The 17612-nt window shown below is 45.9% G+C and overlaps 1 protein-coding gene across 1 annotated transcript in view; it reads right to left on the reverse strand.

Annotated features, from left to right (window-relative positions):
* LOC118081047 (von Willebrand factor A domain-containing protein 7-like) overlaps positions 1 to 12897 on the reverse strand; it is a 31573-nt gene extending 18676 nt beyond the window's left edge. Inside the window, 9 exon segments of the mRNA XM_060270824.1 lie at positions 611 to 747; positions 2845 to 2983; positions 3719 to 3928; positions 7392 to 7556; positions 8642 to 8733; positions 8966 to 9041; positions 10046 to 10225; positions 11412 to 11534; positions 12595 to 12897. Coding sequence (XP_060126807.1) covers positions 611 to 747; positions 2845 to 2983; positions 3719 to 3928; positions 7392 to 7556; positions 8642 to 8733; positions 8966 to 9041; positions 10046 to 10225; positions 11412 to 11534; positions 12595 to 12847 — 1375 coding nt within the window. The 5' untranslated portion in view covers positions 12848 to 12897.
* Positions 12898 to 17612: the final 4715 nt, after the last annotated feature.

Genomic DNA, 17612 nt, shown 5'->3' on the forward strand with positions numbered 1-17612 from the left:
TCACCAGTGCCGAAGCAATGATTCTTCAACATCAACTTCGTTGGACTGGTCCTGATGTGTAGATGCCGGATTATCATCTTCCAAAGCAACTACTCTACTCCAAACTTAAAAACTGTAATGCTGGTGGTCAACAAAAGAGCTTTAAAGATTCTCTCGAGGCAAATATGAAAAAATGCAGTATAAACACCGACAACTGGGAAACAGTGGCCTGCGAGCACTCCAATTGGAGAACAGCCTTTACCAAAGGTGTCATGGGCTTCAAAGACGCTCAAACTCAGGACACAAGAGAGAAACATGCTAAGAGGAAGGCATGCTTGGCAAACCCTCACCGTGATCAACTCCCGCCCAGAAACCAATGTTCCCACTGTGGAAGGATGTGTGGATCCAGAATTGGCCTCCACAGTCACTTACAGACTCATTGTTAAAACCGGGTTTATGGAAGACAATCGTACTTTGCTACGAGTGATCGCCAGAGAATAAGAGCTTATAATGATAATTATATTGGCACAAGACAGGAGGTGGGCCTGCTGATTTCTCAAGGATCCCATCCTTCTGTTTGTGGAACGCGCTCCCACCCTCTTTCTCATTGCTTGCCAAGAGCTATACATACTTCTGCGTTTCCTGCTAGAGCAATACCCTGTGAGTAAATAATCCACTTCAGACCCGGATGAATCAATGAGGACTTTGACTTCATCTTTCAGGTGCTCATCTTTGGCTCCAGCATCAGTAAAAGTGTAGATCTTGGACCTTTGTGCGAGGAAGAGAAGAAATCAGGAAGCTAACTGGGGTTTCCTTCCCATTTCGACTGAGCAGGTGGTTAATGGCTTCTGAACAAGTCAGGATATCAAACCCTAGTTCAAAGTAGGTGTAATACCCTGGCATGTTCCAAAGTGAATATAGAGAGAGTGGTTTTTCTGCCCGCCGGAGGGGTCCCACCCTGATACCAGAACAAGAGGCCATCAAACAAAGCTGAACGTTGGGACATGAAGGACTTCTTCATGCTGTGCTAAACCATGGAATTCTCTACAACAAAGAGGTAGTGTCCAAAGGAGATTGGCGAAATTCCTGAGGCTATCAGAGGCTGATAGCCATGGTTCAGGATCAGAGGAAGGGCCGATGCGCTCATGTCTTGCGTCTGGACTTCCCATAGGTTGGCCTCTGTGAGAAACAGGATGCTGGACCAGATCAGCCTCTGGTCTGATCCAGCAGACCTCTTCTTATGTTCTAGAGCAGGCATTCCCAAACTTCGGCCCTCCATATGTTTTTTCAGACTACGATTCCCATCATTCCCGACCACTGGTCCCGTTAGCTAGGGATCATGGGAGTTGTAGGCCAAAACATCTGGAGGGCCGCAGTTTGGGGATGCCTGTTCTAGAGGTTAATGGGAAATTAACTGGTTCATTTTCTGGTTCACATAAAGGGGTTGTAAGAAAATAAAATAAAAAATCCTTTCAGCAGCACCTTAGAGGCCAACTAAGGTTGTCATTGGTCTGTGCTTTCGTGTGCATGCACACTTCTTCAGATACACTGAAACAGAAGTCATCAGACCCTTATATATAGTGAGAGGGTGGGGAGGGGTATTACTCAGAAGGGTGGTGGGAATGGGTGATTGGCTGATAGGTGTGGTAAACCTGTGGACGACTGTTAACGACTGCAATTTGTCTTATAGGAAAAAGCAAGGGGTGAGATGGCTAAAAATAGCTTTATCATGAAATAAGACTCCAATGTCTCTATTCAGACCAGGTCTCTCCATGGTTTTAAGTTTGGTAATAAGTCACAATTCAGCAACTTCTCTTTCCAGTCTATTTCTGAAATTCTTTTGTAATAAGACAGCTACTTTGAGATCTTGTATAGAATGTCCTGGGAGATTGAAGCGTTCTCCTACTGGTTTCTCTGTCTTGTGATTCCTGATGTCAGATTTATGTCTATTTATTCCTTGGCGTAGTGTTTGGTCCGTTTGTCCTATATAGAGAGCTGAAGGGCACTGTTGGCATTTGATGGCACACACAATGTTAGAAGGTGAGCAATTAAATAGTCCTGAGATGGTATGTTTGATGTTGTTGGGGCCAGTAATGGTGTTGTCTAGGTGTACGTGGCAGCAAAGTTGGCATCTGGGTTTATTGCAGGCTCTGGTATCAGTGTCCATGTTAAGTCTGGGGTAGTTTTATTGTGGGTGAGGAGTTGTTTAAGATTGGGTGGCTGTCTGTAGGCAATGAAAGGTCTTCCTCGCAGAGCTTGAGAAAGAGAACTGTCATTGTCTAGGAGAGGTTGTAGATCTCTGATGATGCGTTGAACTGTTTTAACTTGGGAGCAGTATGTGATTACTAGTGGCGTTCTGTTTATTTTCTTTTTTGGCTCTGTCTTGCAGCAAGTTCTCTCTGTGCGTTCCAAGCCTAGCTTATTTAATGGAGATATGATTGTTGGAACATGGCCACTCAATACATACTTGGGCGCCATTGTTGCTGGGGGAAGGTGGGGGAGGACTGGAGTTTTGAAGGCTGAACCGGTGGGATGGGGGATTTGAAAGAATAGAGGTGAAAGCATAGAAGTTCCAGGTAGCAAGGGAGAATCGGTGGAGTAATTTAAGAGAGCAGCAGGCTTCCAGGTACTCAAGCAAAGGTACTACCGGTAGGACAGGCATCCCCAAACTGCGGCCCTCCAGATGTTTGGGCCTACAACTCCCATGATCCCTAGCCAACAGGACCAGTGGTTGGGGAAGATGGGAATTGTAGTCCAAAACATCTGGAGGGCCGAAGTTTGGGAATGCCTGTACTAGGACTTAAGGAATGAAGGTAATGGGAATATTTATGTTAGGAAAAAGGCGGGAAAGGCCAGGCCTATTACCTTGGCAAGCTGTGTTCCAAAGCCAACTTCAGGGCACTCAAAGACATCTCTGGGCAGTCACCGCCACCCGTAGCTCTGAGGTTAGAGATCAAGGTCTCAAGTTCATCCGCATCCTGAGTCACTTGGACTGGGCCAACATCTGCAGGGATAGATATAAGAGGGACTGAGTATCTGCAACAGAGATGGGTCACGTGGGGAATGTCATTTTGGGGGGTGAAACTTACTTTCGGCAAATTTCTTCAGCGAGGCGGTCTTAAAATACGGTGTTTTGGGGTGTGTGAGAGAGAAGAATTCAAACCTGATATTACTTTTGTGATTAGTCAACATTTAGCTTGGTCAATTTACGTCTAATGAGGAAGGACATAAAATGCTTTGGGGAAACCAAAGAATTCTAATGTTATCTTCTGAAAATGTCAGGTAATGCTACATCATAACAATAATTTTAAAACAAACAAACAAATAAAATTAATACATAATATATAACTGCAAGTACTTGGCAGCCATTTTTAATTATTTCTATGCAATTTTACACTTATTTTACATACCAAGCGGAATGGAATTATGGGAATGACCATTTTGTGTGCAATGACCATTTATGGTCCTGGAATGGGGCAGGGAGGGGGCAGAATGGGGTGGGGCGGGCTTACGCTGCACCGACGTGCATGATGGCCCAGAACGTAACCCCTACACAAATGGGGGAGTTGCCTATATACTAATTTAACCAAAATATCATTTGAAGTCACTAAGGAAAGAACAGGTGAGCAACAACGTTATTTGGATTCTCCGGAAAAAAGCAGAGCGAAGGAGGGCAGGCAATTCCAGACTAAGCAGACTTAGCGTGGAAAGAACCAGCTCTGCCCTTTTGCCCTCTCACCTGGATCGTTGAAAGGCACAAGAATGTAGTTAAAGGGTTTATCCGGGGAGCTGGAATATTCCCGGAGGAGTTTGATGGAGGTGGTTTTGACGTGGTTGATATCCTCCGACATGCTGCCAGTCGTGTCTATTACTAAGGTAAGCGAAAAGCCGAGAAAGTTGAAAAACCTCTTAAAGGTATCATTGCCCACCTGGTCCAGCAGGCCGTACCCTGAAAAAAAGAAAACCACAGAATAAAAACAGGTTTTGCCTATCCACTTTTCCTTAGGACCTCCCTATTTTCATTGGACAATACCTTTTCTCAGACTGGCATGGTGGATGGTGACATGGCCTTTATGGGCAAAAGAACAAAAGCAATAGGTCCAGGGTGAGGAATCGGTCCATGGGCCTATTTATTTGTTTACCTATTTCCCACTCTTCACCATAAGGTCTCAGGGCAAGTCACAACAGTTTAAAACTCTATGCCAGGCATCCCCAAAGTGAGGCCCTCCAAATGTTTTGGCCTGCAACTCCCATGATCCCTAGATAACAGGACCAGTAGTCAGGGATGGTGGGAATTGTAGTCCAAAACATCTGGAGGGCCGAAGTTTGGGGATGTCTGCTCTACGCGAATGAAATATACTCAGAGTTGAGAGTGAATTTCATGCTCTTTATTCGGCTTGTAGTAGCAACAGAAGAAGAAGAAGAGAAGAATCGCTATTTCCCCAAAAACGTCTGCTTATATACATTATTTACACAATGGGCCTTGTGTGATTGGCTACTTCAGGGCTGCACCTGTAGGCCAATCAGGTTGCGGATTCACTTCTGCCAGCAGCTTGATTGGCTGCTTCTGCAGGCCAATCAGGTTGCTGACTCGCTTCATCCAGGAGCCTGATTGATTGCTCCTGCAGGCCAATCAGGTTGCTGATTCACTTCCACCTGGAGCTGGATTGGGTGGCTCCGGCGGACCAATCAGACTGCTGCATTCTGGATCCTATTGTTCTAGGATTCAGCTCAGTACATAACAGCGAAGAAACAGTTTAAAAACAGATCACAGGAACAAGGTAGTGTCTAATGATCCATGTCTACATCATGTGTCACAAGTGTGCCTAACCATACGATGAACCATACTCCCTCCTCTGTGGGCAGGGAGTCCCATAATTTAGCGACAGCCACAGAGCAGAGACAGATTTAGGGCAGTTCAAGCAGTGCAGTCACACTGGGCATGCAGCCAATGAAGGCACCGTCTCAAATCCTGGAAAGCACTCAGGAAGGAGGTGTGAGGGCTCAAGCAGGGTCCTAGAGAGTGGCGTAGCTGTGGGGGCAGGGCGCACAGCACGCTCTCCCCCCACTCCTCTTCCTCCGCCAGTGGTACTAGAGTCCTCCCGTCTCCTTCCTAAAGCCCAGTAAGCACTTACCGGGGTTTGGGAAGGAGGTAGGAGGGCTCTAGGACAGGCATAGGCCAACTTGGCCCTCCAGATGTTTTGGGATTACAACTCCCATGATCCCTAGCTAACAAGACCAGTGGTCAGGGATTATGGGAGTTGTAGTCCCAAAACATCTGGAGGGCCGAGTTTGCCTAGGCATGCTCTAGGACCCTCCAAGTATCCCTATTTTGCAGGGACGTCCCTGATTTAGAGAAGCCGTCCCGGTTTCTGATTTATCCTGGAATGTCCCACTTTTCCTTAGAACCTCCCTATTTTCATTGGAGAAATGTTGGAGGGTATGGAGTGAGCATAGGCAAACTTGGCCTGCCAGATGCTTTGGGACTACAATTCCCATCATCCCTGGTCCTGATAGCTAGGGATGATGGGAGTTGTAGTCCCAAAACACCTGGAGGGCCGAGTTTGCCTATGCCTGGTATGGAGTTATCCGACTCACGAGTCATCTGAAGGCAATCCTGTATGGGGAAGTTTGTTTTTAAAAAATGTGTTTAATGTTTAATTATGTTTTTATATATGTTGGATGCTGTCCAGAGTGGCTGGGGGCAACCCAGTAAGATGTGTGGGGTATAAATTGTAAAATGATCATTATGGAATGGGACGTCCCTATTTTCATGTTGGAGGGTATGAACTGGTATATATTTTTTATGAAATAAATGAATTTAGCAAGGCCAAATACTAAAAAAAAGAAGAAGGAAAAAATGTTCCTCAAAGTAGGAAACTCTCCCTGCTGCTTCTCTGGTTATCGGAACATGCAAGACATTACAAGGAGATATGGCTTTCAAGGAAACAGCTCTGAGCATGATCGTTATGGAATGGGGCGTTCCTACCGTGTTTCTCCAAAAATAAGACACCGTCTTATATTTATTTTTCCTAAAGAAAAACCCACACGGTGGCTTATTTTCAGGGGATGTCTTATTTTTTTTTATTAAGTATGGTACAGTTTAACCTACAAGGTTAAACTGCCTATCACTATGGCTTATTTTTGGGGTATGGCTTATTTTCGGAGAAACACGGTATTTTCATTGGAGAAATGTTGGAGGGTATGCTTCAGCCAGCTTCACAAGGACTGCGGGGAGGACGTCAAATGGCCTTGCATATTACCAAGGTCCGCCCCTGGGCAAAGAATGCCAATAAGTCTTTTAAAAACCCAGCATTAATAATAATAATAATAATAATAATAATAATAATAATAATAATAATAATAAATTATTTGTACCCCGCCTATCTTGCTGGGTTTCCCCAGCCACTATGGGCAGCTTCCAACAAAGATTAAAAATACATTAAAATGTCACACATTAAAAACTTCCCTGAACAGAAACAAAGAAGAAAGCTGATCCAGCTACATTCTATGTGGCAAACAGGAACAGCACCACTTCTAGATGTACAAAACCCTCAACAAAATTAAGAGATTGAGATTCCAAATGATCTCATTATACAAAGCATTCTTTTGAGTGGTTCCAAAGGAGTAAAAACATACTAAAGTATTAAGAAGACTTGCAAAGGGTGCCAAAAGAGACCTATTTCATATACATGAAACATTAATCCATATTTAATAAAAATTCACATTGTGGTCTTATAAATGGAAGGGGTTATTATTTGACTAATAATACCAAGACATTTTTAATTGTGAATCTAGGGCAGGCAACCCCACACTGCGACCTTCCAGTCAATATGATTAATAATAATAATAATAATAATAATAATAATAATAATAATAATAATTTATTATATATACCCCATCCATCTGGCTGGGCTTCCCCAGCCACTCTGGGCGGCTTCCAACAGAAAAATGAAATAAAACAATCTATTAAACATTAAAAGCCTCCCTAAACAGGGCTGCCTTCAGATGTCTTCTAAAAATCTGGTAGCTGTTTTTCTCTTTGACATCTGATGGGAGGGCGTTCCACAGGGCGGGCGCCACTACCGAGAAGGCCCTCTGCCTGGTTCCCTGTAACTTGGCTTCTCGCAGTGAGGGAACCACCAGAAGGCCCTTGGCACTGGAACTCAGTGTCTGGGCAGAGCGATGGGGGTGGAGACGCTCCTTCAGGTATACTGGACCGAGGCCAAAAACAAACGGAAAACCACCACAGAGTTCACCCTGCCCTTATCCTTACCCAAAACAAATCACAAGAGCCAAAACCACCACAAGGGTTGCAACTATATCAAGGTCATAAAAGGCCTGAAAGAAGAAAAAGGTCTTATTGATCCCTGCCCTGAAAGGGTAACAACAAAGGTCAAAATGGACCATACCTTCTCCTACAAAGAAGTCCCTTGTGGCTTGTATGGCTAGTTCAGCTGCTTGTTGATGCAGTTGATAGTGCGGGGAGAGCCGGGGGTCAGTTGTCTCCTTGTTGATCCCCCCCGTGGTAGGGAACATTTCGGCCGGGTCATTCCTTCCGCCATGTCCACATTTGCCTACAGAAAGAATATAGGAAAGAGAATGGAGGTGGCATAAGAGCCGGTGCGGCGTAATGGTTAGAATGTTGGACTGGGACCCGGGAGAGCAGGGTTCGAATCCTTACTCAGTCATGAAGCTCACTGGGTGACCTTAGACCAGCCACTGTCTCTCAGCCTAGCCTACCTCACAGGGTTGCTGTGAGAATGAAATGGGGAGGAGGATAACCATGTACACTATCTTGAGATCCTTGGAAAAATAAAGGTGATATATAAACGTGAAGAAGAAGAAGAAGAAGAAGAAGAAGAAGAAGAAGAAGAAGAAGAAGAAGAAGAAGAAGAAGAAGAAGAAGAAGAATTGCTAGGCTGGATTAGAGCAATGGCTCATTTAAGTTAGGGAAACACAGTTGTGAGGGTCATCAGCTTCAGTTATGGGAACGAGGTGGGCATTTTAGTCTTCACATCAGTGGTGGGGAATCTGTGGCTCTTCAGAAGTTGTTGCTCGACACAATCCTTGACCACTAGCCATGCTGACTGGGCGGCAAGCAAACTCCTTTAGCCAGGGAGGCACCACCGAGAAGTCCTTGTCTCTTAGTCAGCGTGTAGGAGGTAGGAGCAGACATGCAATGAACTCAGAAGTTGCCTTTCTTGTGTCTGCCATACCTGCCAAGTTGCTGTCGGAGAAATAAGGGACTGGGCGGAAGTAGCAGACCGGAAGTAGCGCTGCCGCCATTTTGGAACTGGGCGGAGCATGCTCAGAAGTGACTTTTGATGCTGCTTTGCCCAGTTCCAAAATGGCCACCGTGCCAGAAGTCGCACTGCAGCCATTTTGGAACTGGGCAGAGCAGCATCAAAAGTCGCTTCTGAGCATGCTCCGCCCAGTTCCAAAATGGCCGTCGCGCCAGAATAAACCGGGAAAAAACAAAAAAAAAAATCCGTTTTTTTCAGCTAGGAACAGCTGGAAAAATGGGGATTTCCCGGGAAATACGGGAGACTTGGCAGCTATGGTGTCCGCCTATCCTCCATGCCCTTTTCAACGGCATGAAAAGAAAACGAAAAAAGCCCAACAGTTGGCAGGAAATTCCAGTGGCAATCGCTGGTCTTACCTTCTGGTTTACGTGTGCATGTTCTTGACAACTTGTACCCGCTTGTGAGCAGGTCGTTCACTAGGATGTTTCCATCGCATACAAGCTGGTTGCTGTTAAACAGAGAACGTGGAAGTTGGCAAATGCACTGCTTAGAAATAAACTTACCATTTAGAGGGTGCTCCCCACTGACACAATTTTCACTTACGTGCGAGGGGCACTCTGAGGTGCTACGGAGGAACACAAATCAGTGGCACTCCTGTGTTGTTTTCTGCCTGTACGGCCACAAAAGGACAGGCACTGGTTTCTCCTCCTCAACCATCAACCATGGGTGAATGTTCTTACCTTGCATCTTTGCTGCAGTCGCGACAGGTTTCCTTAGAAGCGGGAGCAACAGGGAAAGCAGGACTAGCCGGATTTACTGTAGGGCAAACATAATGGGAGAAAAAATATATCCTATTTTAGTCTTTGTACATACCATACATTCAAAGCACATGTGTGTCTCCCCCCTAAAGAATATTGGGAACTGTAGTTTGCCAAGGGTGCTGGGAATGGGTACTGGGAGTTGTAGCTCCGTGGTGAGTAAACTACAGTTCTCAGGATTCTTGGGGGGGGGGGAATGTGCTTTAAATATATGGCGGGTACACAGCTTTAGACTCAGTTGAATTCCATGTAAACCTGACAATCGGCAGCTCAGGAAGGTTTAGGATGTTTCTGTATGGTGATCTGAAAGCATGAGTGGAAAAAAGGGATGTCCATTTTAAAAACTAGGTAGATAAAATTTTTTGGAAAAGGTGCTTTGGATCAATCTTGCAGATCCCCACCGACTCTCTTGAATGTATTTGCCTAGTTTTGCATATGATCAAGCTCACTCATCTGGTCAGGGACAAATAAAGTAATGAAAGAATGAAAAAGAAAAAAAACGAATTCTACCATAATTGCAATAAATTATTTTTATAAATAATTATAAATTATATAATAAATTATATAATAAAATACATAATTGGTGATATTTCTATTAGGATGCAATGAAACCTTTCAAATGAATTGATATTGGATTTCTTATACTGATTATGGATAGCATTGTTCGGGGACCTGGAATTCAAATGGATGAACCATGGCATGCTTCTATATTTCTTTGAAGTAATACAGTCGTACCTTGGTTGTCGAACGCTTTGGTACTTGTACGTTGCAGCTCCCGAACGATCGAAACCCGGAACTGAGTGTTCCGGTTTTTGAATGCTTTGTTGGAAGCCAAATGTCTGGAGGGGCTTCCGCGGCTTCCGATTGGCTGCAGGAGCTTCCTGCAGCCAATCGGAAGCTGTGCTTTGGTTTCCAAACGTTTTGGAAGTCGAACGGGCTTCTGGAATGGTTATGTTTAACTTTGAAAACAAGAGAGAGTTTTGCAGATCCATTTTGACTTACAGAGGTGATCGTAAGTTCCACCTTTCCCCAGCTCAGGCCAGTTGGTGTTACTGTAGAATTGTTGAAGGATGTGCAGAGCTTGTCCAGCACTTTGTCGAGCCGATTCCAAAGCCGATGAGCTCACAGGTTCCTTCAGGCTAGTTAGCATGGAGTCCCTCAGGTTTCGCATCTGCGTTATACCTGGGAACAGGTAACACAGGAGAACTTTTTATATCCCTGTTCCTCCTCTGAATTCCTCCTCCTCTAAACTGGAGAAATGTTGAGTCTCAAGCCTAACTGGAAGCCATGTACACTTCCCTGGAATGTATTTCTTCAGGGATTCTCTAGGTATGGTTAGATTCCAGCTCCCATGGTGCCGTGGTCTAAACCACTGAGCCTCTTGGGCTTGCTGATGAGAAGGTCAGTGGTTCGAATCCCTGCGATGGGCTGAGCTCCCGTTGCTCTGTCCCAGCTCCTGCCAACCTAACAGTTCAAAAGCACACCAGTGCAAGTAGATAAACAGGTACCACTGTGGCGGGGAGGTACATGGCGTTTCTGTTGGATCTGGCTTCCATCACAGTGTCCCGTTGCACCAGAAGCGCTTTAGTCATGCTGGCCACATGACCCAGAAAGCTGTCTGCGGACAAACGCCGGCTCGCTCGGCCTGAAAGCGAGATGAGTGCCGCAACCCCATAGTTGCCTTTGACTGGACTTAACTGTCCAGGGGTCCTTTACCTTTTTACCTGTGTTTTTATGTGTTAGAAGCCTCCCAGAGTGGCGGGGGGAACCCAGCCAGATGGGCAGGGTATAAATGATAAAATTGTTGTTGCTGCTGTTACTGGAGATGATGAGAATATCCAGCAACATCTGGAGGGCCAGAAGCTTCCTAACCTGAGTTAGGCAAACCAAATCTTCTGTAAGTAGTTGCTTGGTAAACCTGAAGAAGCGTCTTCACCTCCATCACTCAACCCGGACACTGAGTGGGCCTTCACAGTAGTGGCACCCTTGCTGTGGAATGCCCTCCCTTCAGATGTCAAGGAGATAAAGAACTACACAACTTTTAGAAGACATCTGAAGGCAGCCCTGTATAGGGAAGTTTTTAATGCTTGATGTTTAACTTGGTTTTTTGATATGCTGTAAGCCGCCCAGAGTGGCTGGTGGGTATAAACAACAACAACAACAACAACAACAACAACAACAACAACAACAACATACAGATAAACTAAGCATGAGCTCTAAAAATATGGACTGTTGTAGATAATGTGGCTAATTAACTAGCCTTCACCTGTGCTAGCAAGCAGTTCAGTGTTTCTCTTAAAGCAACAACAGTTCCCCACATCACCCCAAACACAGCTCCATCCCCCTCCCCCCCAAGGCTCCCCCTTACTTGGGGCAATCTTTTCACAGTGGAAGAAGTAGTTACTGTATTCAGCATAGTTGACCTCCACTTGATTATTTGCAGAGATGAGTTCCTGTATGGCTTTGACTAATCGATTGGGAGAGACGTCAGCTGTGTGAGAAAAAAAGGGGACAGGTGTCAATAAAGCTTATTTATGTATGCTACAACTGCAGCCCGTGTTTCGTTCATAACTGCCAAGTCTCCCGTTTTTCGCGGGAAACCCTCGTTTTTAAAGCCGTTTCCCGCTGTTATCCCGAATGGCGAAATATCCCGTAATTCCCCCGGATTTTCAAAGCAGCTCCTGCTGGCCAGGGAGGCTCCTTCTGCCCATGTCTGGGCATGGGAAATCGGGCAGCGCCGACACCGGACGTTGCTTCTACGCATGTCTGGACATGCGTAGAAGCGACTTCTGGTGCTGCACCGCTGCTGATCTCGTATTTTTCAATCCAGGAGTTGATGGGTATGGTTTCGTTAGCCCCCAAATGGAAAACGAGCAAGATCCCAACTAAAGAAGAATGGCAATTTAAGTTGATGGAATATGCACAACTCGCAGACTTAACATAGAATAAGAAAACAAGAAGAACATACGTTTAAAGAAGATTGGAAAACGTTTATTGAATATATGGGAAATAATGGTGCACACGGCCGAAAACGCTGGCAGCATTAAGATAAATTCAACAGTGTAAACAAGTTTTGATGGATGCAATAACGGAATACTGAATGGTGTAGTTTTTGTAAAATATGCAGGGATTTATGATATGCAAAATGAACCATGGAAAGAGAAGAAGGGAAGCCATTGATATCTTAAGGATGTAAAACGAGTATTTTAAATTGTAAAATGGAAAATTTAATAAACAATTATATATAAAGAAAAAGAAAACAGGGACAGATGGCATGACTGATTGTCGAACCCTGAAATCCGTACATAAAAATGGAAGTGCTTTTAAAAAATAGCCCCAGCACTGACTTATGCAAAAGCTGGGGTGGGCAAGCTCCTCCAGGCTGCATGTGAACCTCAGCCTAATTTCATGTGGGTGGTAAGGAGCTGCAGGGGGGGAGGGGGCGGCAGAGATATAGAAAAGGAGGAGCTGTGCAGGAATAGGCTGCGCAGAAGCAATCCTCTGCGAGGGCCGTGAGATCTAGTCTTCACCCTCCTGTTTTCCAAGCCTACCTTTGAAAAAGGCCCTGAACAGTTCGGTCGCCGTCAGCAATTTCATGTTTTCCAGCTCTCCTGGGGCCATGGGAGAGCTTCCGGGCAGTGGGTTCTTCTCCATGTAATGGGCAACAGCCCGCAGGACCCCTTGTTCCGTGATGTCGGCATCCGTGAAGACTGTCGAATCGATGCCGCCCGATTCGTGGTTGGGGAGGAATCCAGCCACGGTGCCCAGGCAGAGGAGCACAGTGATGCTCACGGGAAGCAACATGCTTTGCAGCAGGGACTGGGCACAGGGCAGGGAAGAGATCCTCTGCCTTCCTCTGAGCTCTGCCCGGTTAAATAGGTGAGCCTGCAGGAGGGAAATCCCCTACCTGTTCAGTCCATTTCCTCCTACGCATACAGCAGCCAGGCAAAGGATTCCAGGAAAAACCTCTCTCCCAAACCACAACCTCCCAGTTGAAACAAAATAAAAAAATTCCTTCCAGTAGCACCTTAGAGACCAACTAAGTTTGTCACTGGTATGAGCTTTCGTGTGCATGCACACTTCTTCAGGTAAAAGGTGATACTTTACAGATAGTGATAGGTGAATCTGACGGTTTTGGTATCTCTCAGTTGTTCCGTTTCCCCCAGTCTTGAGTTCAGTTCTCTACCTTTCCACATCACCTTGCAAATATGTGTCGTTTTTGTTTTTAAAAAGTCATCATCATCATCATCATCATATATTTATACTCCACCTATCTGGCTGGGTTTCCCCAGCCAATCTGGGCAGCTCCCAACAGAATATTAAAAACACGATAAAACATCAAACATTAAAAACTTTCCTAAACAGGGCTGCCTTCAGATGTCTTCTAAAAGTCAGATAGTTGTTTATTTCCTTGACATCTGATGGGGGGGCGTTCTACAGGGCGGGCACCACCAGTGAGAAGGCCCTCTGCCTGGTTCCCTGTAACTTGGCTTCTCGCAATGAGGGAACTGCCAGAAGGCCCTCAGAGCTGGATCTCAGTGTCCGGGTAGAATGATGGGGGTGGAGACGCTCCTTCAGGGATACTGACTTTCGGGGTTGGTGTGTTGTGCGACAAGCACACAGAGTGCAATGAGCTTGAGTGTATTTACAGAACACAGTGCATTATATCATGGGCTGTCCCCTGAGCCTGCTAGATGACATCACAAGGGATCGTTGCCTTAGGAGAGTGAGAAAAATTCTCAGGAAAGATTCACACCCCAGCCAGCACCTCTTTAATCTTCTACCCTCGGGCAGGAGATATAGAAGTATAATCAACCGTACCAACAGGCTAAGAAACAGTTTCTATCCGTGGGCTGTTAGGCTGCTGAACGGAAAATAATATAGTGCAACTGACTTTCAGGGTTGGTGTGTTGTGCGACAAGCACGCAGAGTGCAACGAGATTCAGTGTTTGTGTGTGGGGAAGGGAGGCTCGGTTAATTTCATTGTACACAGGTTGTACATTGACAATAAAGGTATTATTATTATTAGTCTGAAATAGTATGGGAGAGCATACTGAAGCCATTTTGACTCTCCCAATGACCTCAGATATTCCAGTAAGGAAGGCATTTTTGAATAAGATGCTTCTAAGCAATTCTTTACCTTTACATTAGCAATTATTTACTTTTACATTGACTCTCCATTTTATGCTTTATTTGCTTCTCATATAAAGAACAGGTGCCTGCTAGGCTAATAGTGAATATAGACATATCAACACCCAACGGCAACACTGTGAGAAGAAAAGAGCCCTGTTCGATAGTTCAGCCTTCTGGTTATGCTTACAAAGATTTACTGGTTCTCCCAGTTTGCCGGTGAAGCATTCCCAGGTATGGGTTGTAAGGAATCAGAGGACCTTGCCGACTTCGTCTCAAATCCATTATCCTGCAAAATACTTTCACTTTTCACTGGAGAGTTGCATTAATTGCCATTTTTGGTCAAAGTAGCTTTTTGCCTACGTAGCAGCCAAGCTACGCATTATGCTTAATGCACGTTGGTGTGCAATTTATGAGGAAGGATTGAGCCAGTCTCACTGCTTTTGGCAGCTGGCACCGGGCCTAATCCAGACCTTTCCACAGGTGAACGTTGGTGGAAACATATTAACATCCCTTTTAAAACCTAGCTCAGTATTGTTTACACACTGATTGGCATGGGGTCCTATAAAATGATATAGGAGAGCTATGCTACTACTTTTTTTTAAGTTAGGCTCCTAATGGCCTTAGTTGTGGACATGCGTTTGAAGTCAAGCTGCTGTGAATGGAACGGAGCAAAGTTGGGGTGGTCTGTGTCTTGCAGCAAATGAATACTGTACAACAAAGAACTGGCTGGTTGGTTAAAAACAATATGTGGAATTCAGTCCATACCTGTCCCAATCTTGTTTTTTGGTCCTGATTGTTTCCTTAAGATGGGGGGTGGGGGTGGGGTGGGGAGACTCCTTTCTGGCCAAAGAGCCAGATCTTTATCTCCCCCCCCTCCCTGGCTTGCCAAAGTTGACAGGGGGCAGGGCCTTCTGCCTGTGGCATCTAGGGAACGCTTCATTTTGAAGCCTTGATTGTGGAGACTTTTAAAAGTCAACTGCGGGGCTTTTAAACAGCCCTTTGCAAACACCCTCATGCAGGAAAGTTTGTTGAGGGCTTTCAAACATCCACCTCCCTCCGTGGTTCTATTTCAAATGAGGTTTGGAGAATCATGGAAGGGGGACTTGTGCTTTCCTACTGTCCATCAGCTGATGGGGCGAGGAACACCTTCAAACAGCCTCCTGCAGAAGTTTAAGGGAGATGTTGAAGGGGAGACCTGAAGGTTTTCTCTCCACCATTCCTCACTGCTTCTGCCACTGTAAGAAGGGAGAGGGGGAAACATCTGCATTTTGAAATGTAGGCTTTCCCCCTTATCTGAATGGTGGTGGCGGCAGCAGCAATGGGGTGGGGGGAGCCGTTCTCTGAAGCAGTGCTCCCTCCCCGTAAACAGCACTCCAATGTTTAAAAAGGGGTAGAGCAATTTGGCGAGGGATGCGGGTGGCGCTGTGGTCTAAACCACTGAGCCTAGGGCTTGCCGATCGGAAGGTCGGCGGTTCGAATCCCCGCGACGGAGTGAGCTCCCTTTGCTCGGCCTCAGCTCCTGCCAACCTAGCAGTTTGAAAGCACGCAGTGAAAGTAGATAAATAGGTACCGCTCTGGCGGGAAGGTAAACGGCGTTTCCGTGTGCTGCTCTAGTTTCGCCAGAAGCGGCTTAGTCATGCTGGCCACATGCCCCGGAAAAACTGCGGACTAATGTCGGCTCCCTCGGCAAGTAAAGCAAGATGAGCGCCGCAACCCCAGAGTCATCCGCGACTGGCCTTAACTATCAGGGGTGCTTTACCTTTTATCTTAGAGCGATTTGGCAAACTGCTTTAAGACTGTTTGCTTCATTTGAGCAAACTGGAGTGGAGGGGCCTTCGTAAAGCCTTTACAACAGTCTCTTTGAAGTAGCTCAGCAGATTTAACTCTGCTGCCTTGGCTGTGGGCAGGGCCGGCTCTAGGTAGACCCCCCGGTGGCGGGGTGAACCAGGGCGCTAGGCCGGTAGGCAGGGAAACCATGCTGCGCCCTGCGAGGGCGGGGGTGCCGGAGCGATCTCCGCCCCTCAGTGCCAGGGCGGCCGACCTGCTTGAGACAGCCCTGGCTGTGGGGGTCGGTCCTCTGCTGGGAACAGGAACCCGCAGCCAGTTCAGGATTAAACCCTGTCCTCTTGCCCATCAGCTGACATCACCAATGATGTCAGACGAAGGACGGGCAGTTGCGGTTTGAGGAAAATGGACTTGTGGGATCCGTCCCTGCTGCCATTTGGTTGGAACGTTGCAGCATCCCATCAAAAAGTGCCCCGGGGCAAGGTAAATAAAAAGCACTGGTGTTCAAAAACCGGGTTTGCATTAGCTGAGTGATGGGCCTAAGTAATAGCTTAAGACTCTTGTTGTTTTAGCTTAAATGAGGTGACCTGATAAGCCATTTTGTCATCTCTCTCCTCCCCGCAGAGCCAGGAGCTTCTCCAGCAGCTTTAGTGCTTGCAGCGAGGGCTTAAGTGCCACCTCAGCTAGAAACATTTAACCACGTCTCATGTTTTCTTTCAACAAGAGGGCTTTGTGCATGCATAAACCCTCATTGGGAGGCTTTTGGGATTTGTTTATTTTACAACCAAGTAACATTTTTTCTACATATACCCAGGGTGTCTGGCAAAGAAACCCTTATTTGCTTTTAAAATACAGAATGGTGATATAATTATATGTGGGCACTCATTAAAAACGCAACGGTTTGCTTATTTTGCAGTTGCCTATTGTCGCGGTCACCCCGACCTGCGCAGCACCCCCGGACGTTTAACGGTCTATTGATGACTGTGCCAACGACAAGTGAAATACCTGCTGCCACCAACCAGTATTCTAACTGGCACTTGTCAATCACTTCAGACCAGGATGTTGTTTGAAATAAAAATACGTTGCTTTATTGTAGGTACATATGCGTAATGGTTTCAGTAATATTCTTATTAACATTCCATATAACAGATGTTTTCCTAAACCGGACTATTACCGCTGATTATAAATATTACAGGCCTAATACCGCTTGTTTGTTGTTTAGTCGTTTAGTCGTGTCCGACTCTTCATGACCCCATGGACCATAGCACGCCAGGCACTCCTGTCTTGCACTGCCTCCCGCAGTTTGGTCAAACTCATGTTCGTAGCTTCGAGAACACTGTCCAACCATCTCGTCCTCTGTCGTCCCCTTGTCCTAGCGCCCTCAATCTTTCCCAACAGCAGGGTCTTTTCCAGGGAGTCTTCTCTTCTCATGAGGTGGCCAAAGTATTGGAGCCTCAGCTTCACGATCTGTCCTTCCAGTGAGCACTCAGGGCTGATTTCCTTAAGAACGGTAAAGTCATAATACCGCTAATACCGCTAAAGTCAACTAAATGTTTCTGTAAGTAAAAGCACTCAAACTATCTATCCTGACTTCTCAATAACTCACCACCTATGCCTCCCCTCAGTATTTAAACCAGCTCAATCTCTAACT

Source organism: Zootoca vivipara, chromosome 2, assembly GCF_963506605.1.
Source record: "Zootoca vivipara chromosome 2, rZooViv1.1, whole genome shotgun sequence".
In the NCBI taxonomy this organism is placed as follows: Eukaryota; Metazoa; Chordata; class Lepidosauria; order Squamata; family Lacertidae; genus Zootoca; species Zootoca vivipara.